This window comes from Pungitius pungitius, chromosome 4 (genome assembly GCF_949316345.1).
Source record: "Pungitius pungitius chromosome 4, fPunPun2.1, whole genome shotgun sequence".
In the NCBI taxonomy this organism is placed as follows: Eukaryota; Metazoa; Chordata; class Actinopteri; order Perciformes; family Gasterosteidae; genus Pungitius; species Pungitius pungitius.
This window is the reverse complement of record NC_084903.1, coordinates 6185977-6203581: the sequence shown is the minus strand read 5'-3', so window position 1 is coordinate 6203581 and position 17605 is coordinate 6185977. Positions and strand designations below refer to the sequence as shown.

At 42.7% G+C, this 17605-nt stretch overlaps 1 protein-coding gene across 1 annotated transcript in view; it reads left to right on the top strand.

The window, feature by feature from the left end:
• The window catches only part of LOC119195598 (mucin-5B-like), a 40615-nt gene extending 25612 nt beyond the window's left edge, over positions 1–15003 (top strand). Inside the window, exons 31-50 of the mRNA XM_062562001.1 lie at positions 4329–4350; positions 4725–5686; positions 6174–6433; positions 6776–6941; positions 7192–7439; positions 7511–7694; positions 8410–8614; positions 9365–9540; positions 9630–9699; positions 9840–9958; positions 10045–10076; positions 10162–10330; positions 11329–11424; positions 12659–12699; positions 13223–13618; positions 13706–13804; positions 14040–14168; positions 14241–14280; positions 14363–14483; positions 14652–15003. Of these exons, the coding sequence (XP_062417985.1) occupies positions 4329–4350; positions 4725–5686; positions 6174–6433; positions 6776–6941; positions 7192–7439; positions 7511–7694; positions 8410–8614; positions 9365–9540; positions 9630–9699; positions 9840–9958; positions 10045–10076; positions 10162–10330; positions 11329–11424; positions 12659–12699; positions 13223–13618; positions 13706–13804; positions 14040–14168; positions 14241–14280; positions 14363–14483; positions 14652–14853 (3737 nt within the window). The 3' untranslated portion in view covers positions 14854–15003. The remainder of the gene's footprint in view (positions 1–4328; positions 4351–4724; positions 5687–6173; positions 6434–6775; positions 6942–7191; positions 7440–7510; positions 7695–8409; positions 8615–9364; positions 9541–9629; positions 9700–9839; positions 9959–10044; positions 10077–10161; positions 10331–11328; positions 11425–12658; positions 12700–13222; positions 13619–13705; positions 13805–14039; positions 14169–14240; positions 14281–14362; positions 14484–14651) is intronic.
• The last annotated feature ends 2602 nt before the right edge of the window (positions 15004–17605 follow it).

Here is a 17605-nt window from a genome sequence, read left to right as displayed (position 1 = left end):
ACTACTGGCCCAGTTACATTATCTACGACGGCTGTTGTTGAAACTACAACATCAGTTTCAATTGCCTCGACAACAGGCCCTGAAGTAACAACTGTAACATCGAAACCGTCTGTCGGCACCACAACTACTGAAGTCCCTTCAGTTACAACTCAGGGAACCACAGCCATACCTTCAGAAACAACTACTTCAGAACAAACTACAAGAAGCGTTGCAACAACCAAACCACCAAAAGAAGTCACTACTGGCCCAGTTACAACTTCTACGACGGCTGTTGTTGAAACTACAACATCAGTTTCAATTGCCTCGACAACAGGCCCTGAAGTAACAACTGTAACATCGAAACCGTCTGTTGGCACCACAACCACTGAAGTCCCTTCAGTTACAACTCAGGGAACCACAGCCATACCTTCAGAAACAACTACTTCAGAACAAACTACAGGAAGCGTTGCAACAACCAAACCACAAAAAGAAGTCACTACTGGCCCAGTTACAACATCTACGACGGCTGTTGTTGAAACTACAACATCAGTTTCAATTGCCTCGACAACAGGCCCTGAAGTAACAACTGTAACATCGAAACCGTCTGTTGGCACCACAACCACTGAAGTCCCTTCAGTTACAACTCAGGGAACCACAGCCATACCTTCAGAAACAACTACTTCAGAACAAACTACAGGAAGCGTTGCAACAACCAAACCACCAAAAGAAGTCACTACTGGCCCAGTTACATTATCTACGACGGCTGTTGTTGAAACTACAACATCAGTTTCAATTGCCTCGACAACAGGCCCTGAAGTAACAACTGTAACATCGAAACCGTCTGTCGGCACCACAACTACTGAAGTCCCTTCAGTTACAACTCAGGGAACCACAGCCATACCTTCAGAAACAACTACTTCAGAACAAACTACAGGAAGCGTTGCAACAACCAAACCACCAAAAGAAGTCACTACTGGCCCAGTTACAACTTCTACGACGGCTGTTGTTGAAACTACAACCTCATTGGAAAGTGCATCGACAACAGGCCCTGAAGTAACAACTGTAACATCGAAACCGTCAGTTGGCACCACAACCACTGAAGTCCCTTCAGTTACAACTCAGGGAAGCACAGCCATACCTTCAGAAACAACTACTTCAGAACAAACTACAGGAAGCGTTGCAACAACCAAACCACCAAAAGAATTCACTACTGGCCCAGTTACAACTTCTACGACGGCTGTTGTTGAAACTACAACATCAGTTTCAATTGCCTCGACAACAGGCCCTGAAGTAACAACTGTAACATCGAAACCGTCTGTTGGCACCACAACCACTGAAGTCCCTTCAGTTACAACTCAGGGAACCACAGCCATACCTTCAGAAACAACTACTTCAGAACAAACTACAGGAAGCGTTGCAACAACCAAACCACCAAAAGAAGTCACTACTGGCCCAGTTACATTATCTACGACGGCTGTTGTTGAAACTACAACATCAGTTTCAATTGCCTCGACAACAGGCCCTGAAGTAACAACTGTAACATCGAAACCGTCTGTCGGCACCACAACTACTGAAGTCCCTTCAGTTACAACTCAGGGAACCACAGCCATACCTTCAGAAACAACTACTTCAGAACAAACTACAAGAAGCGTTGCAACAACCAAACCACCAAAAGAAGTCACTACTGGCCCAGTTACAACTTCTACGACGGCTGTTGTTGAAACTACAACATCAGTTTCAATTGCCTCGACAACAGGCCCTGAAGTAACAACTGTAACATCGAAACCGTCTGTTGGCACCACAACCACTGAAGTCCCTTCAGTTACAACTCAGGGAACCACAGCCATACCTTCAGAAACAACTACTTCAGAACAAACTACAGGAAGCGTTGCAACAACCAAACCACCAAAAGAAGTCACTACTGGCCCAGTTACAACTTCTACGACGGCTGTTGTTGAAACTACAACATCAGTTTCAATTGCCTCGACAACAGGCCCTGAAGTAACAACTGTAACATCGAAACCGTCTGTTGGCACCACAACCACTGAAGTCCCTTCAGTTACAACTCAGGGAACCACAGCCATACCTTCAGAAACAACTACTTCAGAACAAACTACAGGAAGCGTTGCAACAACCAAACCACCAAAAGAAGTCACTACTGGCCCAGTTACATTATCTACGACGGCTGTTGTTGAAACTACAACATCAGTTTCAATTGCCTCGACAACAGGCCCTGAAGTAACAACTGTAACATCGAAACCGTCTGTTGGCACCACAACCACTGAAGTCCCTTCAGTTACAACTCAGGGAACCACAGCCATACCTTCAGAAACAACTACTTCAGAACAAACTACAGGAAGCGTTGCAACAACCAAACCACCAAAAGAAGTCACTACTGGCCCAGTTACAACTTCTACGACGGCTGTTGTTGAAACTACAACATCAGTTTCAATTGCCTCGACAACAGGCCCTGAAGTAACAACTGTAACATCGAAACCGTCTGTTGGCACCACAACCACTGAAGTCCCTTCAGTTACAACTCAGGGAACCACAGCCATACCTTCAGAAACAACTACTTCAGAACAAACTACAGGAAGCGTTGCAACAACCAAACCACCAAAAGAAGTCACTACTGGCCCAGTTACATTATCTACGACGGCTGTTGTTGAAACTACAACATCAGTTTCAATTGCCTCGACAACAGGCCCTGAAGTAACAACTGTAACATCGAAACCGTCTGTCGGCACCACAACTACTGAAGTCCCTTCAGTTACAACTCAGGGAACCACAGCCATACCTTCAGAAACAACTACTTCAGAACAAACTACAGGAAGCGTTGCAACAACCAAACCACCAAAAGAAGTCACTACTGGCCCAGTTACAACTTCTACGACGGCTGTTGTTGAAACTACAACCTCATTGGAAAGTGCATCGACAACAGGCCCTGAAGTAACAACTGTAACATCGAAACCGTCTGTTGGCACCACAACCACTGAAGTCCCTTCAGTTACAACTCAGGGAACCACAGCCATACCTTCAGAAACAACTACTTCAGAACAAACTACAGGAAGCGTTGCAACAACCAAACCACCAAAAGAAGTCACTACTGGCCCAGTTACAACTTCTACGACGGCTGTTGTTGAAACTACAACCTCATTGGAAAGTGCATCGACTACAGGCCCTGAAGTAACAACTGTAACATCGAAACCGTCTGTTGGCACCACAACCACTGAAGTCCCTTCAGTTACAACTCAGGGAACCACAGCCATACCTTCAGAAACAACTACTTCAGAACAAACTACAGGAAGCGTTGCAACAACCAAACCACCAAAAGAAGTCACTACTGGCCCAGTTACAACTTCTACGACGGCTGTTGTTGAAACTACAACCTCATTGGAAAGTGCATCGACTACAGGCCCTGAAGTAACAACTGTAACATCGAAACCGTCTGTTGGCACCACAACCACTGAAGTCCCTTCAGTTACAACTCAGGGAACCACAGCCATACCTTCAGAAACAACTACTTCAGAACAAACTACAGGAAGCGTTGCAACAACCAAACCACCAAAAGAAGTCACTACTGGCCCAGTTACAACATCTACGACGGCTGTTGTTGAAACTACAACATCAGTTTCAATTGCCTCGACAACAGGCCCTGAAGTAACAACTGTAACATCGAAACCGTCTGTTGGCACCACAACCACTGAAGTCCCTTCAGTTACAACTCAGGGAACCACAGCCATACCTTCAGAAACAACTACTTCAGAACAAACTACAGGAAGCGTTGCAACAACCAAACCACCAAAAGAAGTCACTACTGGCCCAGTTACAACTTCTACGACGGCTGTTGTTGAAACTACAACTTCATTGGAAAGTGCATCGACAACAGGCCCTGAAGTAACAACTGTAACATCGAAACCGTCTGTTGGCACCACAACCACTGAAGTCCCTTCAGTTACAACTCAGGGAACCACAGCCATACCTTCAGAAACAACTACTTCAGAACAAACTACAGGAAGCGTTGCAACAACCAAACCACCAAAAGAAGTCACTACTGGCCCAGTTACAACTTCTACGACGGCTGTTGTTGAAACTACAACCTCATTGGAAAGTGCATCGACTACAGGCCCTGAAGTAACAACTGTAACATCGAAACCGTCTGTTGGCACCACAACCACTGAAGTCCCTTCAGTTACAACTCAGGGAACCACAGCCATACCTTCAGAAACAACTACTTCAGAACAAACTACAGGAAGCGTTGCAACAACCAAACCACAAAAAGAAGTCACTACTGGCCCAGTTACAACATCTACGACGGCTGTTGTTGAAACTACAACCTCATTGGAAAGTGCCTCGACAACAGGCCCTGAAGTAACAACTGTAACATCGAAACCGTCTGTGGGCACCACAACTACTGAAGTCCCTTCAGTTACAACTCAGGGAACCACAGCCATACCTTCAGAAACAACTACTTCAGAACAAACTACAGGAAGCGTTGCAACAACCAAACCACCAAAAGAAGTCACTACTGGCCCAGCTACAACTTCTACGACGGCTGTTGTTGAAACTACAACTTCATTGGAAAGTGCATCGACAACAGGCCCTGAAGTAACAACTGTAACATCGAAACCGTCTGTTGGCACCACAACCACTGAAGTCCCTTCAGTTACAACTCAGGGAACCACAGCCATACCTTCAGAAACAACTACTTCAGAACAAACTACAGGAAGCGTTGCAACAACCAAACCACCAAAAGAAGTCACTACTGGCCCAGTTACATTATCTACGACGGCTGTTGTTGAAACTACAACATCAGTTTCAATTGCCTCGACAACAGGCCCTGAAGTAACAACTGTAACATCGAAACCGTCTGTCGGCACCACAACTACTGAAGTCCCTTCAGTTACAACTCAGGGAACCACAGCCATACCTTCAGAAACAACTACTTCAGAACAAACTACAGGAAGCGTTGCAACAACCAAACCACCAAAAGAAGTCACTACTGGCCCAGTTACAACTTCTACGACGGCTGTTGTTGAAACTACAACATCAGTTTCAATTGCCTCGACAACAGGCCCTGAAGTAACAACTGTAACATCGAAACCGTCTGTTGGCACCACAACCACTGAAGTCCCTTCAGTTACAACTCAGGAAACCACAGCCATACCTTCAGAACCAACTACTTCAGAACAAACTACAGGAAGCGTTGCAACAACCAAACCACCAAAAGAAGTCACTACTGGCCCAGTTACAACATCTACGACGGCTGTTGTTGAAACTACAACATCAGTTTCAATTGCCTCGACAACAGGCCCTGAAGTAACAACTGTAACATCAAAACCGTCTGTCGGTACCACAACCACTGAAGTACCAACCCTGACAACTGAGGGAGCAACAACCATAGCAACAGAAATAACTACATTAGAAAAAACAACACAAGTAAATGGTACTACAGCACATGTTCCAGTTACAGATAAGCCAGTTACATCAACTGTTATCACACAACCTATTGTGGTGCCAGCTTCAACTTCAGCAGCGACAGCTGAAAGTACAACTTTTATTGCCCCAGTAACTCAGACACTTCCGGGCAGCACAACTGTTTACACTACTAGACCAGTCAGATCTACAGTTGTTTCTACACCACCTCTATTAACCACAACTACAACGTTATGTGTCTGCATTGTCAATGGGACTTCGCATCGTTCTGGTACGTGATTTTTTATTTTTCACCTTCACCTCACTTTTCCCGCAGTTTGGTTCCCTCCAATTATTGTATTTGCTTTAAAGCTCTTTACATAATATTATTTTGTAAGTTTAATAACTAGCAAATTCTGTGTTGCTATGGTTTCCATGATTTCTATTTTTTATCGAACAGTGAACCATCTAGCACAGTAATCCATTTGACATAGAATTATATGCTTCAGTCTCCTACAGCACGACCAATACTATTGGAGTTTTTTTAAAATCTCTGATAAAGCATTGTTACCAAGCATTGGCATCTATTTTTAAGTCTATATAATATCCACAGAATCCATTTTATTGATACATCAATTCCTCAGAACTTCAAATCTAAGACTATTTTCGGACATAGATACACATAGATACACCACAAAATCCTCTAATTATTTACATTTTTATTGAATTTTAAATTCTTTTCTTTGTCCACTAAATTTTTCTTTTGATTATTTTCACAGGGGATTTGGTGTACAATGTCACTGATGGCTTAGGCTGGTGTTATGTTGCATATTGCAATGCATCATGTAAAGTTGAGACTCAATCCAGACCATGTCCTACAACACCGATTCCCAGCACAGTACCGTCTCGCACCACTGGCACCACTGCAAATGTCTCAGTTTCTTCCACCACAACAGCTATTGCCAGCTCCACTTCCATTCCATCAACAACCCCATCCACAACTACTGCAGACTGCAATTATGTGAATTCCACAAGAAAGGTAAGATATAGATACAATAATTTAGTGAATTGAATTGTTCTTACTTTTTCTCACCAGTAGATGCGTTGTTCCCCGTAAATGGTCTGTACTTGTATATTTGGTGTTCCTACTAAATAATTAAATATTTGAATGATTTAATTGAATGATGACATTAGTGTTACAGAGCTCTGTAACACTACATGTTATCATTCAATTATTTAATTATTTATTAAGACTCATTAGTGAGGCTACGATGCAAGGTGATACCTGCCAATTTGGATTCTAACTAACCATTCACACACACTTTATTTTTCTACACACACCGTTTCCTGTATGACTCACTGCTCCTCGATAACCATCCAGAATGGAGAGTCCTGGAAGGTCAGCAACTGCACCACAGCTATCTGCATCAATGGCAAGATCACAGAGACACGCACTCCTTGTCCCACACCACAACAACCCATCTGTGCAAATGGGCGCAGAGTTGTGAAAGTCGATGATGGATGCTGCTTCCATTATGAATGTGAATGTAAGTTGAATATGGTACCTGTCATTACAGCTTATCACTACTTACTATACTTGTACTTATTATACTTGCAATAGAGCATGTTCTGTCAATGTGATACAACTATTTACAAATCCTGTATGTAGGTTAAAGAAAACATACCTAATATAGTTAGCTATTTACCAATCTACAAAAATAATACAGCTGTCAATATCGTTTGCCATTAAACCAATTTGCCTCTTTCAGTTAATACATGGTTCTTGTTATCCTGCAGGTGTGTGCAGTGGCTGGGCAGGATCCCACTACATCACATTTGATGGAAAGTCATACAGTTTCAAAGACAACTGTTCTTACTTCCTTGTAAAAGAGATTATTACTAAATATAACCTGACTATAATAGTAAAAAACCAAGACTGTGACCCTTCGGACAGCACATTCTGTCCCCAGGCTCTCATTGTAACATATGGAACATACACAGTAGTTTTGACTCAGTTGAAGACTTCAGGAACAGCAGCTAATGTGGTAAGCAACCAGATACATTTTTAGAAATGCTGCTGTGCACAGTCTAACGTTTTGTTCACATTGTCCGACAGGTGTATGTGGATGAGAAACGGATATATCCCGCCTACAAAAATTCTGTCCTAAGCATCACAAGCACAGATATGGTGATCACATTGGAGATACCTGGAATCAACACAAAAGTTGTCTATACACAGTCCTCATTCACCATTGACCTTCCTTATTCCTCCTTTGGTGGAAACACTGAGGGACAGTGTGGTGAGTTAGCAGAATGCTTTATTCAAAATATCCACCTATCTAGTGAAACTGAGTTGGTCAACTCATTAGTTGAGAGAATTTAGAAACATTTTCAATGCCACTTATAACCAGAGGGTACCATGGAGAGCAGCCTTCAGTGTCACTGGCATCCTGCAGTTGTTGTAGGATAGCCCCAAAGCAGAGTTGAAAAAGTTAATTATAACAATAAATCTGTTACAACCAGAATGAACCGAAGGACAGAAACACCCTTCATAATTCTTAAGAACAAATGGGAAACACTGACCCTCCATAAAGCAAAGCTTTAATTCCAGTCAACATGTGGACAGTGTAGCACTGCTAAAAGAAACGATGACCTGAAAGCTCTTTGCATTCAAATGTTGAGTCATACAATTCATCTTTGTGGTTAGCTAATACAAGTTTTATAACTGCAATTGTTTATAAATCCTTTGTTTTAGATTGATAGTTTGTGCAGTTTGGATAGATTATTAGCATAGTACATTTTCAATCGTGAGGCAGCAATGAGAAGCTGGTGCGAGAGAATTTACCAACCAACTGAAAGTGCAATACTCTTAGGCAAATTGAGTTTTTCTTTTGTGAAAAAAGAAAAGATTAAAACCTTCAGGTACGGACCAATGGCTGGCACGTTCTATTTAGAAATATATCTTTTGATGAGCCCCAAAGCTTCGTCTTCAACCTCCTGCCTCGTGTTCACCAGGGACCTGTGACAACTCCCAGAACAACGACTGTCGCTCTCCAAACGGCCAGGTGGATAGCTGCTCCATCACTGCGGGCCAGTGGAATGTCCCGGGTACACCCTGTGTCACCCCAACAATCCCACCAACTACAGCTACTTCAAAAGCACCTTACTCAACCACACAGAATCCTTGCAAACCTGCCATATGCGATATCCTAACCAGCAGGTGAGGGGAACCACAAAGTAGTAAAAAAAAACTTTGTTTCTAGCTCAATTATGTTGTACTAAGCTAATTATTCGTCCATCCTGTTAGCTTGTAATTGCAACAATCGAAAGGTTTCAGCATGATTCTGGAGAGAAAGGGATTCTAGAAAGGGAGTATACTGTAGGTTTAGGTTGGAAAACACTGCTTTGTGGTGTTTTCAGCTGTAGATGTACGTCTTTCAAGCGCCTTGAATGTTGGGCATTAGGACATTTATTGGCAAAAGTAGAACTCCATATTTTAGTTTAGGTAGATTGTATCTGGTTGATGTGGTGGAGCATAATTATTGCTAGTTGTTGAGATCAAGGCTTAAATACACAAGGGAGGTGCAGGTGATTGAACACAGGTGGAAACGATCAGGCACGGCAGACAATTACGGGGGAAGGACAAGGCAGGAAGTGAAGTTACCCAGGAACACAAGAGACATGAAAACTACAAAATAAGACAAGAAGCAGACCCAAACCGTGACAGATCCATATTGGTTCAATTTGATAAAGATTAAAAGAGAGAGATGGCCTTTGGTATAGTACAATGAATCAATACAGGGATGTCATAGAATAATGTATTGCTCTCTTATCTTCATTTCGTCAATGAAAGGTATGGCAATAATTATTCCAAAGCATTTTTCAATGGCTGGATTGCTTGACAAATGAGATTATTTTGTTTCTGGTCACTTTTCCTGATATTCTGTTCTGACTCGTATTATCCTTCTAGTGTTTTTGCACCATGCAATTCAGTCGTGCCTGCAGGACCATTCTTGAAATCCTGTAGGTCTGACATTTGCAACAGTGGCAATGCCACAGGTTGCACCAGCCTGGAGGCCTATGCCACTCAGTGCTCCGACGCAGGAGTCTGTATCGACTGGAGGAATGCAACCAATGGGCAGTGTGGTAAGATCTGTTGCTAATAGTTTATTGAACGTATACGTCGTGCATTGAGTTCTGATGAATATTTATGCAAACATATCTCCATCTTGCAGCACTCAAGTGTCCAAATAACAAGGTGTACATGGCCTGTGGCCCCACTGTAGAGCCGACATGCGATGACAGGTAAAGAATAACTCAAATTTGTTTTGTTTGTTGGTATTTTTACACCACTAAATGTTTGGATTTCCACCTGCGTTAATTCAGTGAAGAGTGAAGATTGTGGTGATGTTGTGTCTGGAATAACTTTTACTATCTGACACCAGATACAACCAAAAGTTTCGGACCAGTGGTGCATCCTCGAACAGCACTAAGGAGGGCTGCTTCTGTCCTCATGGGACCACCTTGTTCAACACAGTCTATGACACGTGTGTGGCCTCGTGTGGTAAGTGAAGCTCCAAAAGAAAACTGAACTTTTCTCAGAGGCATTAGCCTGAAATCCACAAACAATTGCTTCCGTTTAACTTTCAGGTTGTGTTGGACCTGATGGAAAACACAAAGAGGTGAAAAACATTTCTGTCACATGTTTTCGTATTCTCTAGCAAAGCATGAGTTCTGTGTCTCACCTGTCTCCGGTCTCTGAAACAGCCTGGTGACAAGTGGACAAGTGGCTGCAACACCTGTCTTTGTGACAACGATTCCTTGAGCATCCAGTGTCAGCCCGTCCTCTGCCCGACAGCACTGAGCCCCAACTGCAGCCTGCCGGGCCAGCAGCTGGTCAACCACACCGACGGCTGCTGCACGAAGCAGTCCTGTGGTGGGTACAAGTGGAGCAGAACTTGATGGGATTCTGTCTGTTTGTTGCCTTTATGCTACAAAGTAATAGCTGTTGACAGTGAAATCTGCCTCTGAAGGAATGAACCCACAGACCTTCTTTTTATGGGATTGGTTTTGAACAAGTTATCATATAAATGATCTGTTTCTGATGTGTTAATGCAAGTGTAAATACACACAGCACACTGCCGTCTCCATGCTAGTGGATCAGCTGCTGGTAGTCATCTGACACACTCTTAAGGTCAAAGTTTTTTCTTTTCTGTCTTTAGATTAAACTCACACATTAGGAATTGTTTCTGTGCTTTAGACTTGAGAAACAGAATCAGAATGATGTATTGCCACATAAATTACACATGTTACGCTTAGTGAAATGGTGCAATATAAGAATAAAATAGAAAAATAAGATAAAGTAAAATAAGTAAATAAAAATATTCAAGCAAGAATGAACAATATAAACAGATAAGTACGTTAAAACACGTACATATGTCGCATACGCATGTTTCATTGGTCAGAGGAACCACTGTGCAAAATGTTTCCAGGATTGAGTATTTGGGTCATTTAGCTCACTAACAAGAGATTGATCATTTGAACAACTCTAAATATATAATAATATTAAGATTATTTTAGGTATAGGTGTATTTTAGATGCATGAATTAATTCATCTTTACAACTAAACGTACTAAGCGCATAATCATCATCAGTTGTTTACAATCAAGCACCCTTAACACGTGTGAGACACTGCCAATGTCACCTCAGTTTAAGGAAAATACTTCTGCTATGAAGTTAGGAGAAAGGCCTTTCAACTGAGTCAGTGAGTCAGTTTCCAGGTGTGGCTGTGTCAAACTACCAAAGCAGTGCCTGGGTCCCAACTTAATCTCCAGCTAACGTGTAGTGAATCATCTAAACTGCTGCTGTTGTCCTTCAGTTATTATGTCAACTTTCCACGTCCACATAATGGTCCTACCCTTCTGTCCCCAACAGAGTGCAACGTAAACCTGTGTCCTACCGCTATAAGCTGTCCACTGGGGTTCAAACTCAACTTCCTCAACGGCACCTGCTGCCAATCCTACCAGTGTGGTATGTGATCCATCAATGTAGCCGTTATCTACTGCTGTACAACGTTTAATGCAGACATGTATGCTATGAAGAATCTCAGCGCAAACTTACAGACAGTAGACCAAACAAATACACATATATTCACATATACATATACACATACATATAGGTAAACACGTACACATATGTAAACAAATACATACTGATATTCATATATATATAAATACAAATATACATGCACATATACATAAGGTACCACTACCACATACAGATGTACATACATAAACTAATGGAAGAATCAGGTCCTCAACATGTAAAGGACGTCGGATCTTGTGCTTAAATGAGCCGTAGTATATAGGTCTGAGGTGCTGAAGGTCATCAAGGGCAGCACCGGAGGTCTTACGGCACAGCGTGACATTTTGTTCCAGTTTGCCCCCATTTTTACTATAAAGGATGGTAATTCAAAGAATGATTGTATGACTGTTGACTGGTTGGTTGATTATTTGTATTGCTGTACTGTTAGTACTATAAAGTATTCTTCATAGTTTTTTCTGCAAATAATCAACCTTGCGGGCACAACAACATGAATCACATAAAACTCCTTGCTGCACCTTTGACTTATAATCAGTCCATCTAAAAACAAATCTCCACAAATTGAAATAATAACAACCAACAAATGAGCAACATGGTGTGTTTGAGACTCATTGTGCTCAGGTTCATCATGGTGAGGATAGTGCTGGGATTAAAATGGGTGATAAAAGTGAATGTGTTAAACCATGATTGTTACAATCTCTATTCTCTAATCGTTCTGACCCTTGTGATCAAGTGGGTCATAGGTGCCCAAGTGAGACTCAACACAAAATTACCAAAATTGCATTTAGCAAGCTCCATATTGACGGATAGTGTTGTGCTAATCACACATTTCAAACATTAGTATCACAGACAACAGATTTTTGATGCATTTCCAGTTCATGGGATGGGAGAAACTGGTGCAGATAATTTGTGTTGAAAGGAGAATGTTTTTTTTAGAATTCTCAGAGATTCAAACCATTATAATTGATGCACATATGAAGGGCTTTCGAGAACAATGAACCATTTCATGAAAAACACTTTTTCATGAATAACACCAATTAAAGATTTGTTCAGAGGATTTGTTTCCGTGCATGGAGTACTCTGATAGATAGTTTAGCACACAGTTTAGTACACAATCTGGTGACAGAACCAACTGAACCGACATGTCTTGTTTCTTTTGCAGTTCCTAAAGGTGTTTGTGTCTACAACATGACCGAGTACCAGGTAAGCACACAGTCCAGACTCCCCATAGCAAAGTTCAGGTTCAAATCTATACACAGGCAGAGCTGTTTGAATTCCAGGTAGTTTCATCACTAGAACATCAGTGTGTGACCCAATGCAGGTTTGAAATATCAGCCTTCAACAAAGTTCCTTTGACTTCTTCCCAGTACTCCTGTTATTAGGTTACTACATGATGTTGCAAAATGGTAGAGGTCACCATCATAGATGATGATCTTAGATGAAAGTGAACGTAAAGAGGTTTTAGCAGCAGCTGGTAGGTTGGGGTCACACTTAAACTTTGGTTTTCGCTCTGGATTTGTTTGTGTGCGTTTTATTCATTCAAACTGTGGTGTGGACCAAACTAAGACACGCTAAGAAGGTGGTTTCTGAACAATTTCTTAAATTCACTGTGACTTTAGCATGAAGTTAAAACTGGTATTAAATGTACACAATGCACTAATCACACTTAAGGTGTACCGGTGTAAACATTTAGAGACTAAAGCTTTGCTTCGTGTATATTTTATAGCCTGGTTCCAAGGTACCAACATTAGAAACTCCATCAGAATTGGAACTACAACCCACACAAGCCGGATCAGGAGAAGGAGCAACAACACCGGGCCTTATCACAAAGGGGACCTTTACTCCATCAGAATTGGAACTACAACCCACACGAGCCGGATCAGGAGAAGGAGCAGCAACACCGGGCCTTATCACAAAGGGGTCCTTTACTCCATCAGAATTGGAACTACAACCCACACGAGCCGGATCAGGAGAAGGAGCAACAACACCGGGCCTTATCACAAAGGGGTCTTTTCAACCCGCACCCTGCCAGGAGTGTTACTGTGGTCCCCACATGGATCCCATCACCAAGCTAAACATCATTTCTTGCAAACCTATTGTCTGCAACACCAACTGCTCCAGAGTAAGTTCATTACACACACACACACACACACACACACTCACTCACTTGGATACACTATTTGCTAAATGTACTGTACTCTTTCTCCAGGGTTATGAATATAAGACTTCAGCTGACAAGTGCTGCGGGACATGTGTTCAGAAGAGCTGTATTCTCACCACACCTGAAAACACAACATATATCATTGAGGTCAGTAATGCCGCTGTGTGAGTGTCCTCACATTTCTAGTGTTTGCTGTAGAGAAGTTCTCCACAGTATTAAAAAAAATAGAAAATGTATATTGATTTGATACAAGATAAATAAGTTGTTTACTACTTTACCATTAATATCATCTTGATCTTGAAGTTGTGTTTGTGTATTAGCTGAAAGGATTATTTCTTTGTTGGCTCATCTGACTTTTCTTCTTCTCTTGCATTTTGTACAGGTCAACAACACATTTGTACCACCTAATCACAAGTGTGTGCAATATACATGTGAGAAAATGAATGGACAGCTTGTTACTAAGGAAACCAAGACCACATGTCCTCCCTTCAACCCCTTGGACTGTGAACCTGTAAGTTTATTCTCAACCTAACACCCCCTAACCTGTCTGCCAACATGCATAACATGTGCTTTTATTGTCCAGGGTACCGAGACAACAGACGCGCTTGGATGCTGCACAACCTGTAAGTTATTGGAGTGTGTAATACTGGTCTGGAGGAGCGACGTGGTGCACTGCGAGAGCCTAATGGTTGCGTTGTGTTGCAGGCAAGCTGCTGAGCCGCTGTGAGCTGCAGATTAAGAAGGCCGTCATCGAGGTCAACGACTGCAGGAGCACGCAGCCAGTCAATGTGACCTCCTGCGCGGGAAACTGTGGAAGCTCGTCCATGTGAGTCTATTTAGCACCACAGTTTCAACTTTATTGGCAAATCTCTTCATTTTGCCTGTAACATGAATGCAGTTCCATGACCTGGAGGAGCAGTGTGTGATGAGGCTAGCTACTGAGCTGCTGTCATCAGTAGAGAGGATAACAGCTGTTATCTGTGTGCGTGTACAGATATTCTGCAGCAGCTAACAAGATGATGCACCAGTGTGAGTGTTGCCAAGAAGCCACCACCACACAGAGACAAGTGGAGCTCACCTGCACCAACGGCTCCAAGGTGCAGCACAGCTACATTGTGGTGGAGACATGCCACTGCAACAAAGCAGAGTGCGAGGCGGGGACAACGTCCAAACCACAACGCCGTAGGAGACGCTGAGCACAGCGCGTCCCGCTGTGAAGCCTGCAACCACTTTACAGAGGACCTTCTTGTCGGGTTCTTTTATCTATTCTAATCTGATGTAAACCTTCTTCATTTTAGAAATTCATAGACAATCATTAAAAAATAAATATTTCTGCAATACAAACACTGCTATGGACATGTTTATTGATCCCTGGTAATGATTCAACTCTTTATTACAGACTTACGGTCCAGATAGTAAAAGAATAAATAACAGTAAATACATAATAAAATACAAACAGGGTCACACGCTACATAGTACATAGTACATAGACCTACAAAGGCTGCATGAACAAACAGCTGTACCAATGTCTCCACAGCTGGGACTGGTAGCGTGTAGTGCTAAACTTTATATTTGACAAGGCCAGGATAATGACATTTTCAGAAACGTTAACCCGGCAGATAAATTTATACATAAGGTTTCTTAGTACACCTTTAAAAGTGTTAACTCCCGCAGTGACAAACATATCACTGGCACTACACCTTCTAGGCCTCTTAAGCAATATTCACATGGCATCATTATAAGCTACTGGGAGTCTCTGTAGACTTGCCTTTTTATAATTGGACCACAAGTGTGCAGTATAGAGTGGTGTGCAATAAGCTCTATACAGAGACATCTTAACTCCATCTGTACACATACCGAATTTGCGCAAAAGAATGTTCGCTTGTGCTTACATGTTACGACATTGCCTATAAATATCATCATCATCAGTCATCCGTTCTGTAATAAAATGTCCAAGATATTTCAGCTTATCACAGGCAACTAGGTAATTATCAGACAATTTAAAATTAGGAAATTTTAAAACTCTGTCGTCTTTTGTTCTACAAATTAAAATAGCACTCTTACTGGCATTGTAATTTATATCACGTTCCACACCATAGACTGCACTGCTTGGGCTAAAAATCACAGGATCATCTGCATACGTAATATGATTCATTAAGGCATTACCAATCATGCACCCAGTATTACAGGCTTTCAACTGCTTGGAAAGATCATCAATATATAAATAAAAAAGGACTGGGAACAAAATCCCTCCTTGTCAGACACCATTGGTGACCCCAAATGGGGCTGAGACACTTTAGCCCCATTTCACTTGCATTGTCTGGTGGGCATACCAGTAGGCCAGAATTCTCACAAAGTGTTTGGGGGCACCTCTTTGACTCCATTTATAAAACAATTTTCCATGATTAACACGATCAAAAGCTTTTGAGGCATCAATAAAACACAACGAGAACGGATGAGTTTTGAGCTCTATATTTGTTTACAATTTCCTTTAAGGCATATACACACAGGTCAGTGCCATGTTTGGCTTTAAAGCCGAACTGGTTATCTGAGGAGTGAACAAACTCATTTAATCTGTCCATGAGGACACTAACAGAACAGACAGCATTGAGTCTGGTAACAAGCGATGGGATGCGATGTGAACAAGTGATGAGTCCAGTAAAACAGATGGCAAGAAGAGGAGCATTTTTAAGATGTTCAGCGGTAATTGCTTCAATAATTTGCTTCATTTGCACTGACACTCAATCCCTCCCCTCCGACTCACAAAGCTGGCAATCACCTTGACTACATCTTCACTAGGAACTGCACTACAACTAACCTCACTGTCACTCCGCTACATGTCTCTGATCACTACTTCGTCTCATACTCCCTTCCGCTCTCACCAACTAACGACCCTGCCCCATCAATCGACTCTATACCTGTCCGCCGTAACATTCGCTCATTCTCCCCCCCCCGGCCTCCTCCGTTATATCAGCTCTCCCCGCAACCGACTCTTTCGCACTTTTGCATCCGAACGTTGCCGCAGAGACTCTACTAACAACTCTGTCGTCCTCTCTCGACTCGCTGTGTCCGCTTAAGACTCGACGGGCTGGCAGATCCCCTCCAGCTCCGTGGCTGACTGAACCGGTGCGTGCTACGAGAGCCACTCTGCGAGCATCTGAAAGGAAATGGCAAAAATACAAACAACCTGATGACCTGCATGCGTTTCAGTCGCTTCTGTCATCTTTTTCTGCCTCCATCTCCGCTGCAAAAAGTGCTTTCTACCAATACAGAATTGAGTCCTCATTTTCCAACCTCAAAAAACTATTTTTCATCTTCACTAACCTCCCCGAACCCCCCAGTCCTCCTCCCCCCTCCACCCTTCTCCCAGGAGACTTTGTCACCTACTTTACCAGAAAAATAGATGACATACGCTCCTCCTTCTCCAACCCACCTCCTTCCAGTTATATCGCACAGACCTCGCCCCAATCACCCTCACTTCCCTGTTTCACACCCCTGTCCCCTAACAAAGTTCTTACCTTAATAACCTCTGCCAGTCCCACCACCTGCCCCCTTGACCCCATCCCATCCCATATCCTACAGTCGATCGCCCCCGATCTTCTTCCCTTCCTCACATGTCTCATTAACAATGCTCTGTTATCTGGCTGTTTCCCCAACACCTTGAAGGAAGCAAGAGTTAACCCACTCCTGAAGAAACCCACCCTCAACCCTTCGGAAGTAAACAACTACAGAACGGTATCCCTCCTTCCCTTCCTGTCCAAAACAATTGAACAAGCCATCTTCAACCAACTCTCCTCCTACCTCCATAGTAACAACCTCCTAGACCCCCACCAGTCAGGCTTCAAGGCGGGCCATTCCACAGAGACTGCTCTCCTTGCTGTCGCGGAACAACTCCACGCTGCTAGAGGCGCCTAACTCTCCTCCGTGCTCATCCTACTGGACCTTTCT